The 16,083-nt window shown below is 43.8% G+C and overlaps 1 protein-coding gene across 6 annotated transcripts in view; it reads right to left on the reverse strand.

The window, feature by feature from the left end:
* Fnip2 (folliculin interacting protein 2) overlaps positions 1–16,083 on the reverse strand; it is a 112,181-nt gene that overhangs the window by 34,924 nt on the left and 61,174 nt on the right. For all 6 annotated transcript variants that reach the window (NM_001162999.2, XM_030252651.1, XM_017319620.2 and 3 more), the window contains 4 exons: positions 15,313–15,384; positions 9,444–9,573; positions 2,382–2,583; positions 1,938–2,026 (listed from right to left, as the gene is read on the reverse strand). In NM_001162999.2, the coding sequence (NP_001156471.1) occupies positions 1,938–2,026; positions 2,382–2,583; positions 9,444–9,573; positions 15,313–15,384 (493 nt within the window). The remainder of the gene's footprint in view (positions 1–1,937; positions 2,027–2,381; positions 2,584–9,443; positions 9,574–15,312; positions 15,385–16,083) is intronic.

Consider the following 16,083-nt stretch of genomic DNA (forward strand, 5'->3'; position numbering starts at 1 on the left):
AGAGCAGGGGTGGAAAGACTGCAAGTGCCCAAATACCAGAGATAGTGAAACAGTCTCTTCTAGAAATGGCCACATAAACAAGGGCAGAGCAACGGCAATATACATGGACATATTAACACTAGTGAGAAAAATGTATCCTGGGGTCCCACCCCAAACTAAACACCGTAGGCAACTAGTGACTGCTGGGAGAGGGAGAGTTAGCCTCCTCTTCTAGTGATGAGTCAGTCTCCTTATTGTTTGTCCACTGCAGAGTGGTCATCCCTGAAACCATCTACACAAGAGCAAACTCAGCAAGCCGTATTTCTCTATTTGTGCATATAGGCATGTAACAGCAGCAGTCTATCATCGTAAGAGTGTAGGGGTGAGAAAGACACATGAGAGGGGTTATCAAGAGAGTACATGGGAGGGGACAAAGTGATAGCATTCTATTTCAATTAAAAACATATCTGTACAAACAATAGCAGTGAAGATGATTATAGTAGCAAGGCATAGGATTTACCTACAAAATTTATGTCTCAGCTGGGTGTGGTTACACACGACTTTAATCCCAGCATTTGGTAGGCAGAGGCAGGTGGATCTCTGTGAGTTCGAGGATAGCTTGGTCTACACACTGAGTTCCAGGACAACCAGGGATACGCACTGAAAATGTGTCTCAAAAACCAACCAACCAACCGACCAACCAAAATAATACTAGTACATTATTTTGTCTGTTCCTGGAAGGGCTCACTGTCTAACTGTAAAAGTCCTCTATAGACACAATTTCTGGTTCTTTATTTTCAGGTTTTCACCTCTGAAAGATTAGTAGTGTGATTAGATTAGCATCCAGACACTCAAGCACAAGTCAGCTCCGAATGTCGCCACAGCAGGATGACACTGCTGCCCTCAATGAAGACAGCTTACTCAACACCTTCAAGGCACTCATCACATGATCAACATAAACAGTTCCTTATCTACAGCTGGAGGTCGGAAGCTGTAGTCATTTTACTTCAAGCAGCATTGAGCTCATCAGCAAGAAATGTTCTAACATTCTAGGAACTGCAATGTTTTTAACCCCTCAGCTATTTGCCACACTGCTTTTCAGTGAGACTCCATTCCCTGTTAAGAGACTGGCTCTGAGGAACTCAGATGAGCATGGGGGGGGGGGACCCCATCTGATAGCAGATCACCCTGCTAACCACACTTTGGGCAAGGGGTATAGAAAACCAGTGCTCATTCACAACAACTGGTGGAGCTCTGGATTAGTTAGAAACTGCTTTCAGTATCTGAGAAGGGACATCATTCGATTCACTATCCAGACCAGGGCGTGTACCACAGGCTCCCATGTGCACTAGATGTGCCCTGGCTAGGTCTCTACAACATGCACATATTTTCTTCATTCGTTCAGGGCACAGGCAGCACCACACACTTGGACCCCAGTTTTAACATTTGTACAAAGGATAAAAAGGCTTTGCCTTCAAAGTTTAATGGGACAACAGATATAAGATCATGAAACTGATTACAAGACATCTTTAAAATTAGTGTTCAGTTCATTCTGATGAAAACGATCCCATTATGCCAGACGTGGTAATGCACACTTTAATCCCAGCACTCAGGTGGCAGAAGCAGGAGGATCTCTGTGAGTTTGAAGCCAGCTCAGTCTAATAGGCAGTTCCAGGCCAGCCAGGACTACATAGTGAGACCCCCACTTTAAAATAAACACAAAACAACAACCCCACCCCAAGAACACAACAAACAAAAAAACTGACCCCATTAAGAACTGTCAGGCACAGAGAGAGTTATTACTCAATGTTTGGCTTTACGTACCCTGCTCTCATGGGTAGCGACACTAAGATGACTAAATATGGCCAGTCCCCCAACTCTTTTAAGACATAGACTCATGACAGTTGGTCATACTACTGCTCATCACTTCCTGTTGGATTTCCAACCTTGAACTTTACCTGAATTCTCCCAGTGCTTCCATCAGACGGCTCACATAGAACTGGACTCGGAGACTTGATTCAGAGATCTTCCTACAGGAGATCATGGCCTTCATGGAAGAGAGAGAGCCACGTTACTCTCTAAGAAGATATTCCTCTATGACTGGCCTGCTGACTCACTAATGAACAACGATGCTATAATACATTTAAAATATTGATGGTAATGACATTCTTCCTCATCAAAACCAGTAACTTCCTTCCCTACAGCACCCTGGTCTCTAGCCTTAAAAATCCTAGGGTCATCATACAGGACACTCTTTGACCGCCTTACGCAGGCCATCTCCACATAACGTGTCACTTTAAACTGCAAATCTCTCCCCTATTGGCCACTAAGTAGGTCACAATCATATCACCTTCCATTTCCTTATTTAAGTGTTTGCCTGGAATGGAGCCCGGGGCCCTTACCTTTTCGATTGCACCCTTCAGCCTGTTCATGTGAGATTCAAACAGGGGGAAGTGGGAGAAAAAGAAGTCCTGGAAATCCCGCTGGGCGGCCTCTCTCTCACACAGGGAAAAGATGATGCTGATGGCGATCTTCTTCCTTCTAACCATAGCTGGATTAGAGCTACACGTTTCTTCGGCCAAGCTAAATGTCTCATCAGTTGACCTGGAGGAAAATTAGGTTTGAAAAGCGGCCATGTATCACTGAGTCGCTGAAGGTAAGCTGTCTTGTCGTGGGGTGACACTCAGAATGCTTGTGCAGAATACCGAGAATTCAGCCGGCCAGCCATCTACCTCCAACTCATTCTCTTACTCCTTTATCAGGAAAACCAAGAGGATATGCACTTACCAACATTACACGTCTTACACACCACCCACCATCTTACCATCCAAAGCAGCTCAGACGGAAGCCAGTGGCAGCTTAAACGTGTGACTCTCACCCTTCTGATTGCACTGAGGAGTGGGAGAACACAGGGTCTAGCTAGAGAGGCACTCGTGGGGTAAAAGTCTTTGCTGTGTTGCACATGCCCAGTCACCTGAGCTCCATCTCTGAGATCCACTGAAAAGGCTCATGTGGCAGCACAGAGCCATGATCGAAGCATCCCCACTGCGAGTGACAGGCAGGGACAGAAGAATTGGTGGTGGGACACTCGCAGGCCTGCTAGCCTAGAATACGACACAGGAGAAACAAGAGAAACCTTGCCTCAACAAGACAGAAGGCAAGAACTGACTCCTGAAAGTTGTCCTCTCATGCTCACGGTGCTCTCTGGCACATGTGTGCCCTAGAATATAAAACAAACGAACCACGGAAACTCGGGTCCTTGTTTTTTAATGATAGGTAAGAACAGATGAGAGACTCAGAAGACGGGTCCTGTGGAATATTCATGCTTCGACACTCACTGGCACCATCCCCAAGGCTATTAATACCAATAGATGAAGTAACTCCTCTAAATGCTCCAAAGAGGCCATGTGATTAACTGACTGAGCACTCTGGAAAATCCGCTAAGCAGAAAGGCTCAACTCTCTTCTAATATGGTCAAAAGGCTCTGCTTCTGTAATAAAAGAATTACAGAGCCAATAGCTTCTTAATACCCGTCTTAGGAATAATACAATTACGCTTTAACCATGACTCTTATTTAAATGCTATGAAGAGTCACGAGAGCTACCACAATATCTACTAACAGCAAGAGGGAAAATAAGAAAAAAAAAATTGTTTTGTTCTACACCAAAGTAAAGGCCAGAGTATACTGCAAATTAGTATAACTAGCCTGTCACACAGCAGCACGTGGCACATTTTCTTTGTCACCAACTATACCATTTTTAGGGCTCTATTCACAGTCTGCAGTCTCTTGTAAGTTTTGAACTATATGGGATTTTACTAACACACGCACTAACATTTACTAACATACGGCCAAAGCTGCACGGTTAGGAAAGCAATGTTAAAAAGAAGGCTCTGAGGTGTCTGTTTCTGCTCTCTCTATCATCCCTCAAGATCTGGGATGAGGGTGTAGGCCATAAGGTCACTCCTGATCTGCAGGTGTGGAAACACACCAAATATCCTAATAAACCACCAACTCTTTTCTCTGAGAGATCTGCCCATCCTAGTGACAGAAAAAGCTTGGAGAATCATGCAGACTGTCACAGATTTTCACACAGAAAGTGACCTGCTATTTGAAAAGGCTCCTACTCTTGTTATAAAGTCCCTGTATTAAAAGCTTGTTCCTATGCACCAGTTTATTTCTGTTACACAAATAGAGATTCTAGCCAAGTGTGGTGGTGCACATCTGCAATCCCACCAACTCAAGAGGCTGAGGCAGACAGGCTGAGGATATAGGTTTGAACTCAAGTCCAAGGACAGCTTAACAGTGTGATCATGTAAAACTTGCCTCTTTGCTGAATGTTCTATTTCTCACCTTTCTCAAAAGCAAAGCACTCGCATCCTCCTCAAGCCACTTGGACTTTCATGCGCAAACTGTGGCCATCGCTGGGCTGTCATTCACCTCCTTCTCTCCCTCTAAACTACGTCACCACAGCTATGAGCTTTAGCACGGCAGAGAGTGCCACCTGCTGAATGCTGTAAAGCTTCCCTGGCTGAACCGAGGCCACATCTCACTGTCTCCATCACACATCTCTTCGAGCATCTAAAGCCACTGGACTTTAGTGTGTAGTCCTGGATCAGCTCTCCACAGTGAAACAAACCAGTGTCCTGATTATCTTTTAAGTATTATTCCACAACAGAGAATGCTTGGGAATGTTTCAGAGAACCAACTGTATAGCCAGATACTTTTTCATCCTCTCTCCAGGTCCATGTGTGCTGCACAAGCTGTTTTGGAGTACACAAACTGAAACAGCGCTTGCTTGGGGACAGAAAGCTCTCTGGCAACGATTGTAGAGTTATAACCCAGGATGCAGGCTCTTGGAAATCAACAGTGACCAGATGCTCATCCTGACTGACCCATCAGCTCCAGCTCATGCTACTGGATGCTCTGCGATGCACTACAGGGAAGATCCGGAAGCACTCAGACCAGTTAGTGGGTTTTAAAACATGAGCGCACATGCATGCGTGCGCGCGTGCACACACACACACACACACACTCACACCATGGCTACTCACTTAAGCCTTTCCCATCACACAGAGGAGGCATGGAATTCCATACTCTATCACATGAGAGTGTGGAGTACAGAGTTAGACCCTATGTCAACAAAGAAATAAGTAAATGAAGCTGTGTTTTGTTACACTTAAGAATATACTCTTATATGTAAGTACCTCAAAATCATAATCACTCAAATTTATAACTATCATCATTTTAGCACATATGAATAAACTATAATCGATATATCAGAGCTGCCAAGCACAATTACTGTTGAGGTCAGATTTGAACTTACACTGAACCTATGAAACAGATAGTATGATGAGCCTAAGAATGTCCCACTGGCAACTTTGTTCAATTTAATAACTAGAAGGCTTGCAAGGGGCATGTCTCCATGTCTGGCTCCTTTGGGATTCGGGTGTTTCTCCCTAAGGGATGAAATGCCCGAGGCTCCTCAGCCCCCACAGGTATCAGAGCTATTGCTAGCTGCAGGATACAAACAGGTGTCCAAATAACCCAAGCTTGCCACCTAGCACGATGAAGTCAGAAAGGAGCCAGCCTTTAGATTTACATCATCCTTAACTACTAACTCTCTTTAAGAAGAATATTCTACTTATTTATATTAAAATTAGCTTTCTTTTTTCAGATACGGTCTCATCCCATAGCCCTGGCTGCTTGAAACTTGCTACATATACCAGGCTGTCCTCAAATACATCTGTCTCTGCTCCCTGAGTGTTAAGAGTTGAAGGTGTATACCACCATATAGGATAGGAAGGGTGTTTTTAATTACTGTGGACTTCCTTTCAAAGCCAGAAGCTTTTGATGCCAGGCTCTGTTCCAGTGGTAATGTGTACGTGCACTCTAGCACTCAGCCGTGAGAGGCAGTGTGTGTGCACACCAGCACTCAGCCGTGAGAGGCAGTGTGTGTGCCTGTACTCAGCCGTGAGAGGCAGTGTGTGTGCACTCCAGCACTCAGCCGTGAGAGGCAGTGTGTGTGCCTGTACTCAGCCATGAGAGGCAGAGTGTGTGCCTGTACTCAGCCGTGAGAGGCAGAGTGTGCCTGCACTCCATGCTCTAGATCAGTGTCAGCCCCAGAACAGAGGATGGGAATGGACAGAAGGGAGGAAACTGAGTTTCCAGGCCACATACTTCCTACAGGGAGTAGTCAGCAGCAGAGGGAGGCTCCTGGACCTCTCAACTGCACGTTCCTACAGGACAGGCTGGGACCCACAATACACTGATCACTGTGTTTCCTCTTCTGTGTTAGTTACAATAGCAGAGTGGGACATCAATACTTAGAAAAAAATAAGATTTAGAGAGAATCATGATACTGTTTTGTACCATATTAAATTATAACACAAAAATGTTATTTTTAGAATTTATAATTTTATGTTGTTCTTCATATAACACTACTATATTTTAAGTAAGATTTTTTAAACATGAGCTTTACATTTTAGCACCTGTACTAGCATTCTTCTTGCCTTATGAGTAGGGGCCTGGCATTTTCACATTGCACTAGTCCCATAAATTATGTAGCTAGACCCACTACGTGCCCAGGCTTTCTGAAGGTCAGATTCTTAGTTAGGTGGAGGCTCAGCAACAAGTCACAGTTCCCAGTGCCAGGTCTCCACTCAGTTTGGTTTTTTATATTTTAGAGGCATAGGCTTGAAAATGCTACCGACAGCTTCAGATATAAATCTGAAGGGATGGAAAGGCATTTGCACTGGAGAGCAGTCCTGTGACGGTTCTCTGCATCCATCTCTTCCCACTGCAGAGGCTGCAGAAAGGTAGTGGGGATGGAAATGGCATGAACCTGACACATGCCAGACTGATACCAATGAGAGCAGAAACACTGATAAGTTTGCCCCATTGGCCAATGTTTTATCTGCAGTTTAAAAAAAAAATTCTGGGCACCTGAGAGGCAGAGGCAGGTGGATCTCTGTTGAGTTCAAGGCCAGCCTGGTCTATATAGTAAGTTCCAGATAGCCAGGGCTATGTAGAGACCATGTCTCTTTTTTTTTTTTTTTCTTTAAAATTTGTGTATGTGGCTTGTGTACCTATGGCATGTTACATATCTGGAAGTCACGGGTAACTTCCTAGAGCCGGCTCTCTTCTTCCACTGTGTGGCTCCTGATCAACCTCAGGTCTCTGAGCTTGGCAACCGGTGCCCTTAACCACAGAGCCATCTTGAGAGCCCAAATTTGGTTTTTTTTTTGGTTTTTTTGGTTTTTTTTGAGACAGTGTCTGTGTGTAGCCAAGGCTGGCCTTGGACACAGCTTGCCCTAAGTCTCCCCAAGTGCTAAGATTATATATATGCACTGCCAATGTTTTATTTGCCATACACTAAACGTGACCTGACCACCTGACTGGATCATCTAGTTGTATTCTCCTAACGCAAAGGCTGAACCCGTTACCATCCTAATGCTTAAGAAGAAGCTGCAGGGACCCAGTTAATATGCTCCAGCACGTGTGTGATGAGGGCAGAGCTAGACTTGTCTCTGACTCCACAATCTCACCACTCCACTTTAGTCCACTCAGTAGACTAAAGTGAAGGACCAGCTGCAGCCTTTTAGGGTCTTGAGAGAACAGAAGAGATTCCCTCAGCTCTCTGCTCAGCTTATCTTCCTTTGGGGCTCCTCATCACCCTCGGTCCCCCCCAGAGTCCCCACCACTTCGATTCTCCCCGCTTGGTTCCTATGCACTCTGAGCCTTCACAGTGTTTATCCGGTACTGATCTTCCTTGACACCTGTTGCCTGGGACATCAACTACTTCAGCACAAGCACATGGTTGAGTCATCTTCACAGATTCTCTCAAACATAGTGACTACTAGGCAATCTACAAACTCAGCGAATTGACATAAATAGCTAGCTCAGTGACATGTGAAAATTCCATTTAAATGTTTTGAGATACAAAACCAAGGGGTTGGATGCTACTGGTATAACATCAAATGTATGCTCTGCACACAAATGAGTAAGCTTTAGGTTCAAAAACAAACTGAATCAAGGTAGAAAGTAACTTGAGGCTATCTTTATGTATTCTCATATTTTTACCTGTGTAGTCTAAGGATTTAAGTGCCACAAAGGAACTGTGCCTCAAATATCATATTGGAATCATTGTAGCCAGGGAAGATATTTATCCCAGCTTTTCTTCTTTTTTTTTTTTTAATTAAACTAATAAAATTTATTTTAAATATACAACTCAGTATTAACATTTTTTAAGTCATCAAAATAATTTATAATAGCTAAATGCCTCTTAGATATACATGGTATCTTCTGACACTAAATGTAATATGCACTCAACTACTTTTAAAAATCTATTTGGAACATTAAATATGATAGAATAAAAAAAAAAAAACCTCTTGGGCTGGCGAGATGGCTCAGCGGGTAAGAGCACTGATTGCTCTTCCAAAGGTCCTAAGTACAAATCCCAGCAACCACATGGTGGCTCACAACCACCCATAATGAGATATGATACCCTCTTCTGGTGTGTCTGAAGACAGCAACAACATTTATTATTAATAATAAATATATCTTTGGGTCAGAGTGAGCAGGGACTGAGTGAGAGGAGCCAACCGGAGTGAGTGGGGTTGAACAGAGCAAGCAGAGGTCCTAAAATTCAATTCCCAACAACCACATGAAGGCTCACAACCATCTGTACAGCTACAGTGTACTCACATACATAAAATAATTCTTTTAAAAAAAAAGAAAAATTCTCTTATGAAGTCCTCTATGAAAGAAAATTGTGACAGGTTCCTGATAGGCAGAAACCGTTCCATCTCCGGGGAGAATACGCAGTGTAACTGTGGCTTCCTAGGATGAATTGGGTAGTGTGCCTTCTGGTTCTAGTTTGTGGAATAGTTTGAGGAACACTGGTACTAGGCCTTCTTTGGAGGTCTGACAGAGTTCTCCACTAAACCCCTCTGGTCCTGGGCTTTTTTTGGTTGGGAGACTATAAGCCACTGTGCTATTTCTTTAGTGGCTATGGGACTGTTTAGGTGGTTTATCTGATCCTGTTTGAACTTTGGCCCCATCCCAGCTTTTCTGGGATAGATAGTGAATAGAGCATATTCACTTTTAATCATCACCAAATTCAGCAGCGACACTGTATGGCTACCAGGCATTTCCAGTATCTTCTAAATGAAAAGATGGGTTTCCAGATGGGTACAGTGTCAACATACTCACAATCCTGTACTTAGGAAGTAGAAGCAAAAGATGGTGAGTCCCGACTGGGCTACATATTGTATTCCAGGCCAACTTACCTAGTTTTAATTTACTATCTCCTTAAACAATTTAATGTGTAAACTTCAGACTAAGCTGGAACTAATCACAAGGTTTCAGGTCTTCTTTCCCTGACAACAGGCAAGGATAAGCCTGCCAGGCTCCGTAAGCAGTTTATACTAGTACTTTCCTTAGCCAGAGGAAACAAGTAACTCACCTCCTTGGAAAGATGCCATTTTCCAAACTCGTTGTCTGACTTCGGAGCCAGCGGCGCTGGTAACTGCTGGAAGAGGATGTAGAAGAGCTTGGAGACGGGAAGGGCGTGATCAAAAGGCTGCTCAGTGAAGCTGCAAGGCAGTACATTTCAAATGAGAAAGTCCAGCTTAAGTCCTTACAATGCATGTACGCTCCGATGCACAGGACCGCTGAGCTGCACATTTACAATGGATTCCACAGTCTGGGGACACTACTCAGAACCCACATGAAAACCTAGGCTTGCTAGCATGTACTTGTTACTCTGGCACTGGGGAGGAAGGGACAGGAGAATCCCTGGGGTTCCTAGCCAAATCAGAAACGTCCATGTCCCAGGAAGAGACTCTATCTCGGAAAGCAAATGACACGTAAGGTGACACAAACTCATGCAGCACATGAGGATACATCTGCACATACATGTTCACTCACACCTCCCACAAATGAATGAATAAATAAATAATAAATATATACCGGGATGGTAGTACAGCACTGAAGATGCAGAACCTGAAGGATCTTGAGTTCTAGGCCAGTGTATCTATGTAATGTCGAACCTCAGGCTAGCCTGAGCTACATAGCCTCCCTACAGACAACCCCCAGTAAGAGTGGAAAATGGTAAATTTTATGTAATGCGTATTTCAACATCATAAGCACACACACATAGTGAGACTCTTTATTTCTTTAAGAACACAGAAATGTTATGTGACTATGTTTTCATTTTAATTCCAGATGTGGGATACACAGCTGCTTCAGATCATCCACAGCTACCAACTGTCTATGATTTGTTGTGGACTCTGGCAGGGATGGGATTCTGCCAGCTGAAGACTGTTTGGAATTCTGGGGACTCTTAACAGGGTATAAAAATGCCAGAGTCCCAAGAGGCTGGGGCTTCCCTTGCTGCTCAGCTTTGTGAAGTGGCTGTGGGCAAAGAGAAAAAAGAAATTGGATATCGTGACCACAAAGATCAACATTGCCCTAGGGAACTCAGTGCCATTAGTCAGCAGGTGGTAGTCTAATGACACAGATGCCTCCTTTCTCCTCTAACTTTCTTTCTCCCCCACCTAGGGTTCGGTTGAAAGGGTGGAGAAGGCTGGTAGGAAAAGGCTGGTACTAAAGTAGCCTAAAGTACAATTACACACACATACCCTAAATTTTTTGCCAATCATATCCAGCAGGGGGAGACTAAAATTTTGCTCTTCCAAAAATTTCTGCAGATAAAAAGTGGGGGGGAGGGGGGGGGACCACAGACTTTTTCTTTTCTTTTGACCCAGTGCTGGGATTACAGATGCATGCCCCCATTCTAAAGGAGTAAGAATGCTAGCCTAGCCACAACTAGCCACCTTCTGTTCTCAGTCACACGGATTCCTAATCTACAACTCTGCAGACATGATCAGCCTTTACACTATAAATAGAAAATAAGTATACAATGCAGATCTCTAAAGAGATCTGCCCATATATATAACTTAGTCAACATCATATTTGGCCTATTTCTTCACTCTCTTCTTGGAGGTAAAACTTAGGCAAAGCAACCAATTTATCAGTGTGAGATTTTCCCCTCTCCTGATCTCATTCATTTATTCATTCATTCTTCTTCTTTTTTATTTTGTTTTCTGAGACCAGGTATATGTGACTGTGGCTCTCCTGGAACTCACTATGTAGACCAGGATGGCCTCAAACTCACAGAGATCCACCTGTGTCTGCCTCCCTGGTTCTGGGATTAAAGACATGTGCTACCATGCCCAGCCTCTGACTCTCATCTTCAAATACAGAAAATTAATAAACATTAAATTAATAATAAACATAATTAATAAAATTAATTACAGGCAATACATTTTAAGATTACAAAATGACTTTAAAGTTTCAGAAGGTCCCCTAAGCTGTGCTTGATGTCATGGGCCTGTACCACCAGCTATTCAGGAGGCTGGACGACTACAGAGAGGAGTTCAAGGTTTGCCTGTCTCAAAGGAGGCTGGGGATACAGTTTAGCAGCACAAAACTTGCCAAGCATGGGCAAGGCCTGCATCACTGGTAAAACAAAATAAGTCTTCAAAAGCACTATATAAGTTTTACCATTCCTAGAAAAGACCCTTGAATAAAAATACCATGTTTCAAAATACCCTAAAGTTTCTGAGCTAGCCAGGACATAAGGGCAGCTGCACTGGTCACTCCTGACACAAAAAGGAAAATGTACTGGGGCACAGAAAGGGAGAGGAGCTTCCTGTCAGCTCAGTATTGAGAATCCCCCACACTCAGGAAGCAGATCTCTGTGAGTTTGAGACCAGCCTGGTCTACAGAGCGAATTCCCGGACAGCCAGGGCTATGCAGAGAGACCCTGTATCAAACCACCAAAACTGAACAATAAACCCCACAATTTATATTTGCTTATGGGACTTTCTCACTTCCCAAAGATAGACTTGTAATTGTCTAATCTCACCGGAGAGTTCCTTGATGGTGAAATGACGTGCCAACCTCCTTGTGTATCTCTGGTGGCTCCTGCCTACCTCATTAGACTATTACTCTACCACAGCACCTCTGAAACTAGTTTTGCTGTTTCTGCAGCAAAGCTAAAATGTATATTATCTGTAATTCTTCAATAATGTCTGTTCTTACTCTGAAGGTTCATTTGCATATATTCATTCAAAAAGGAATGTTCCAAAGTGTTCATGGTTTTCCTCACACTGGGCACTATAAGGACACAGGACACGTAGTTACAGTGAGGATGGTAAAGTTCTCTTTCTTGCTAGATGCGAACATGTTGAAGGGGAAGACCGCCTACTACTAAGCTGGCCTGGAAAGACTGGTCTCAAATCCAGCCTATAAACTGGATATGGTGATGCACACCTTTAATCCCGGCACTCGGGAGGCAAAGGCAGGCGGATTTCTGAGTTCGAGGCCAGCCTGGTCTACAAAGTGAGTTCCAGAACAGCCAGGGCTACACAGAGAAACCCTGTCTCTTTAAAAAAAAAAAAAAAAAAAACCCAAACAAACAGAAAAATCCAGCCTATAAGTCTTACACTACTCACTACTGTGGACTCAAGACTTCCAGATTTCAGGTGCTCTGACACATCCCTGCTAAGACAACTTCTCATTTCAAATACAGCAGATGATTCCCAATTGGAGAATTTGGGGACAGTTCTAGTAAAGAAACAAACACCTCAGATGTGTCTCCCTTGCTGGCCTCATGCTTCCTGATGCTGGCTGGTTAATGTTGTCTTCCTATTTATCTCCACAAGCCAGAACCCAGAGGGCTGTGCATGGTTCCGCCATCCTCCCTGGTAACCCATGTGTTGCTGTTGCCAGGTCCTACAAACGCTGCTTCCCATACACCTGCAACCAGTGTCCTCCCTCCGAGGCCTTGCTTAAATTTTCTTTCTTTTTTATTCGTGCGTGTGTATGCCAGGCCAGCTGACTCAGGAGCGTCTGTGGATCCTCCTGTCTCCACTGCCCATCTCATCACAGGAGCGCTGGGATGCTAGAAGTGTGCCACCAGATCTCATGTGGACCACGGAGCTGAACTCAGGTCCTCAATGCTAAATGCAGTGAGCGCCTTACAGAATGGGCCCTCTCTCTAGCCCCCTTACTTGAAAATTTCTAGTAACAGCCATTACTATCAACCTCTTAAAAATGACCTTTTTGGCAGGTATGAAAGCTGAGCAGGAGGATCATAAACTCAAGGCCTGCCTGGGCTAGAGTGAGTTAAAAAGTCAACCAGATCAACAGCTTAATGAGCTGGTTTCAAAAGCAATTTTCTAAATTAGCTTTTATTTTAAATATAGATACAGAAGAGCTTTTCAGAATATCCACAAGAGACCCGTTCTGCCCTCCAGAGACAGTCTATGAACCACGCACACTCCAACTCTGGGGCAGGGATAGAAAACAACCGATGACTCGGAAGTACTCAGTACAGGAACAGGGTGTCAGAGCTCCCCTGTCCTGCTGTCCCCATGCATGGAAGCAGTGTCACTGGCATCACAGTGCTCCCAGGGTCCAAGCCTGAGCAACTTGAACAAATATTAAGTACTCCTGGGTTACCCAAAGTGAAAAATAAATGTCCTTGACATAATAACCAAGTATAAGTTAAGAACTGAGAAAAACACAGCGTCCAATGCAGAAAATTTCCAATCATTGCTGCAGACTCACGCCCCTGAAAGAAAGGGAGCATATCTCAGGTGAAGGGTAAGGCATGCGCACAGATGTCAAGGGGAATCAACTTAGCAGTGAAGAGACCCAGTTGCTACAGCCTCATTAATAAACAAGGTCAGCAACTGAACTCATAAAGCTGCCAGTCCACACCCTTGACACCCTGTCAGCAGGATGGCAGGTTCCTTTTGTGGTTATGCAGCTCACACCACAGTTTAATCATAAGAAATCCATCAAGCAAGCACATTCAAATAGTGGAACCAAGACTAAAATCATCATGATTATCAAAAACAGAGACGGTCTGAGGGAAAATGTCTGAGGAGGTCGGTGTGGTGACATACAGAGGCAGGGAGATCTTTGAGTTCAAAGCAAGCCTGGTCTAGATAGCTAGTTCCATAACAGCCAGGACTGTATAGAGAGACCCTGTCTCAAAAAACAAGCAAACAGCCGGGCGGTGGTGGCGCATGCCTTTAATCCCAGCACTTGGGAGGCAGAGGCAGGCAGATTTCCAACTTCGAGGCCAGCCTGGTCTACAGAGTGAGTTCCAGGACAGCCAGGGCTACACAGAGAAACCCTGTCTCAAAAAACCAAAAAAAAAAAAAAAAAAAAAAAAAGCCAAAAAACAAAGCAAAACAAAAAACAAAACAAAACAACAACAACAAACCCAAACAAACAAACAAAACCAGAACAAAACAGTCTGAATAGGCATGACAGCCAAACGCATTGTGTTCTCGAAGCATTGGGAGGCACGGGGGGGGGGGGGGGGGGGGGGGGACACGGACGACTAAGGAAAGTGATACATGATGAAAGTTAGCTAAGGAGATTCACCAACAATTGCATTTCATTAGTGACTCTGGGAATAGAGCTGAACAGGGGGACTGCCGGGGTCTGACAGTACCCAGAAACAACCCAGGAGCTTTGAGGCAGAATCTGGAAGCTTCAGCATGTGAGAAGTGAATGAAAAGATAGGAGGAAAGACGCCAAGGCCTGCAGCTAGTCTCTCTCAGCTGGTGGGCCTCTGGTAAAGGATTCAAAGCTCACAGGACAACCCAGTAGGACACTCCTGGTTCTCACTGAAGGAAGGCTGCCTGTAGGCTGCATATTCATCAGAGAAAGACCAGCATGCCTCCTTGTTGGGTCCTTGAACCATGGAACTAACCTCAGATCTGAACCATAAAATAAAAATTAAAAGCAAATTTGTGTACAAAAGCTGAAACTGGGGTGGGGTGGGGTCTTAAGGCAGTCTTAGGTAAGGTTAGCCTCTAAAGGAGCAGAGAAGGGTACCTGAGGTACAATCTAGACCAGCATCACAGGAGAGAGGGTCAGCGGGCAGCATCTCTCATTGTCATAGGCAGACTGACCACCACAGGCCTGCGCCATCCTCTGACTAAGCAAAGCAGTTAGCGAATAAATCCCTAATACAGCCGGCATAATGAAGCTCCCTGCTGGAAGAAACTTACTAGCATATGCTAGTCTTAAATTAAGTATTAGATAAAACTAGCTTGTGTGCACAATCATTCTGAGATGATGACCGTCAAAGTTTCATATCCTCAGACACATGAGATTTAGAATATAGAGGAAAAATAGAAAAGGGTTGGGGGCGGGGGGAGGACAGAGCAAAGACTACCTTCATAGTTCCTATTACCTACTACAGAGAGCCTACCTGCCATATTAGTTAAAGCAGTATAAGGAAGTACCTGATCGAGCAATGCCGCTGTCCCTGTCTTCATTCTGCCCTCTGCTTGGCATATCAACAGGTGTGCTGTGTGCTAAGACAAAGAGACAAGGAAACCATTATTAGGCTTGCCAAGGACAGAGGCATTTTAAAAATGACTTCAGTAATTTCTAGACTTCAAAGTGGGCTACTGCTATTGATGGACAAATATATAATAGCAACTAACTAGACAGCAAATTAAATACATAAAAAGTCCACAAGAAACCAAGAAACAAAACCAAAAAGCCATTTGCCTTTATGCTGGAGCCTACACTCTTCTGAATGACAGATATTAAAAATTAGCATGTACATTAAACTATCCATGCAGGAAAGACCACCAGCATCCTACTTTAGCCATTTCTTCATTATTAGTATATTTAAAGAGTACAACATTTTCAAAGGATTTATACTCAGTTTCGGTAATAGTTGTAACCAGCTTAAGAAGAAAATAGTTAAAAACCACTTTGTAAATCTAGAAATGTTTATTTATAACATGTTATCTTGGCAGACACTGAAAACATTAACTTCCTAACAGCTTTTTCCTCCAGTTCTTTTCCCCATACATGGTATTATAGTTCTTCAGAAAAAACTCACATCCTGGCATAAATTTGGAGAAACACACTTAAGTAGCATGTATCTACTAGAAGCATCTAGAAGGCTTCAGACTGACTGAGCTATACATTCACTGGGCTGAAAGGTAGATGGGAATTTGTTCTAGTAAATTTTACAATGAACAAGAAGTCACTGTTGTGGA

The sequence above is a fragment of the Mus musculus genome, chromosome 3 (assembly GCF_000001635.26).
Source record: "Mus musculus strain C57BL/6J chromosome 3, GRCm38.p6 C57BL/6J".
NCBI lineage: Eukaryota > Metazoa > Chordata > Mammalia > Rodentia > Muridae > Mus > Mus musculus.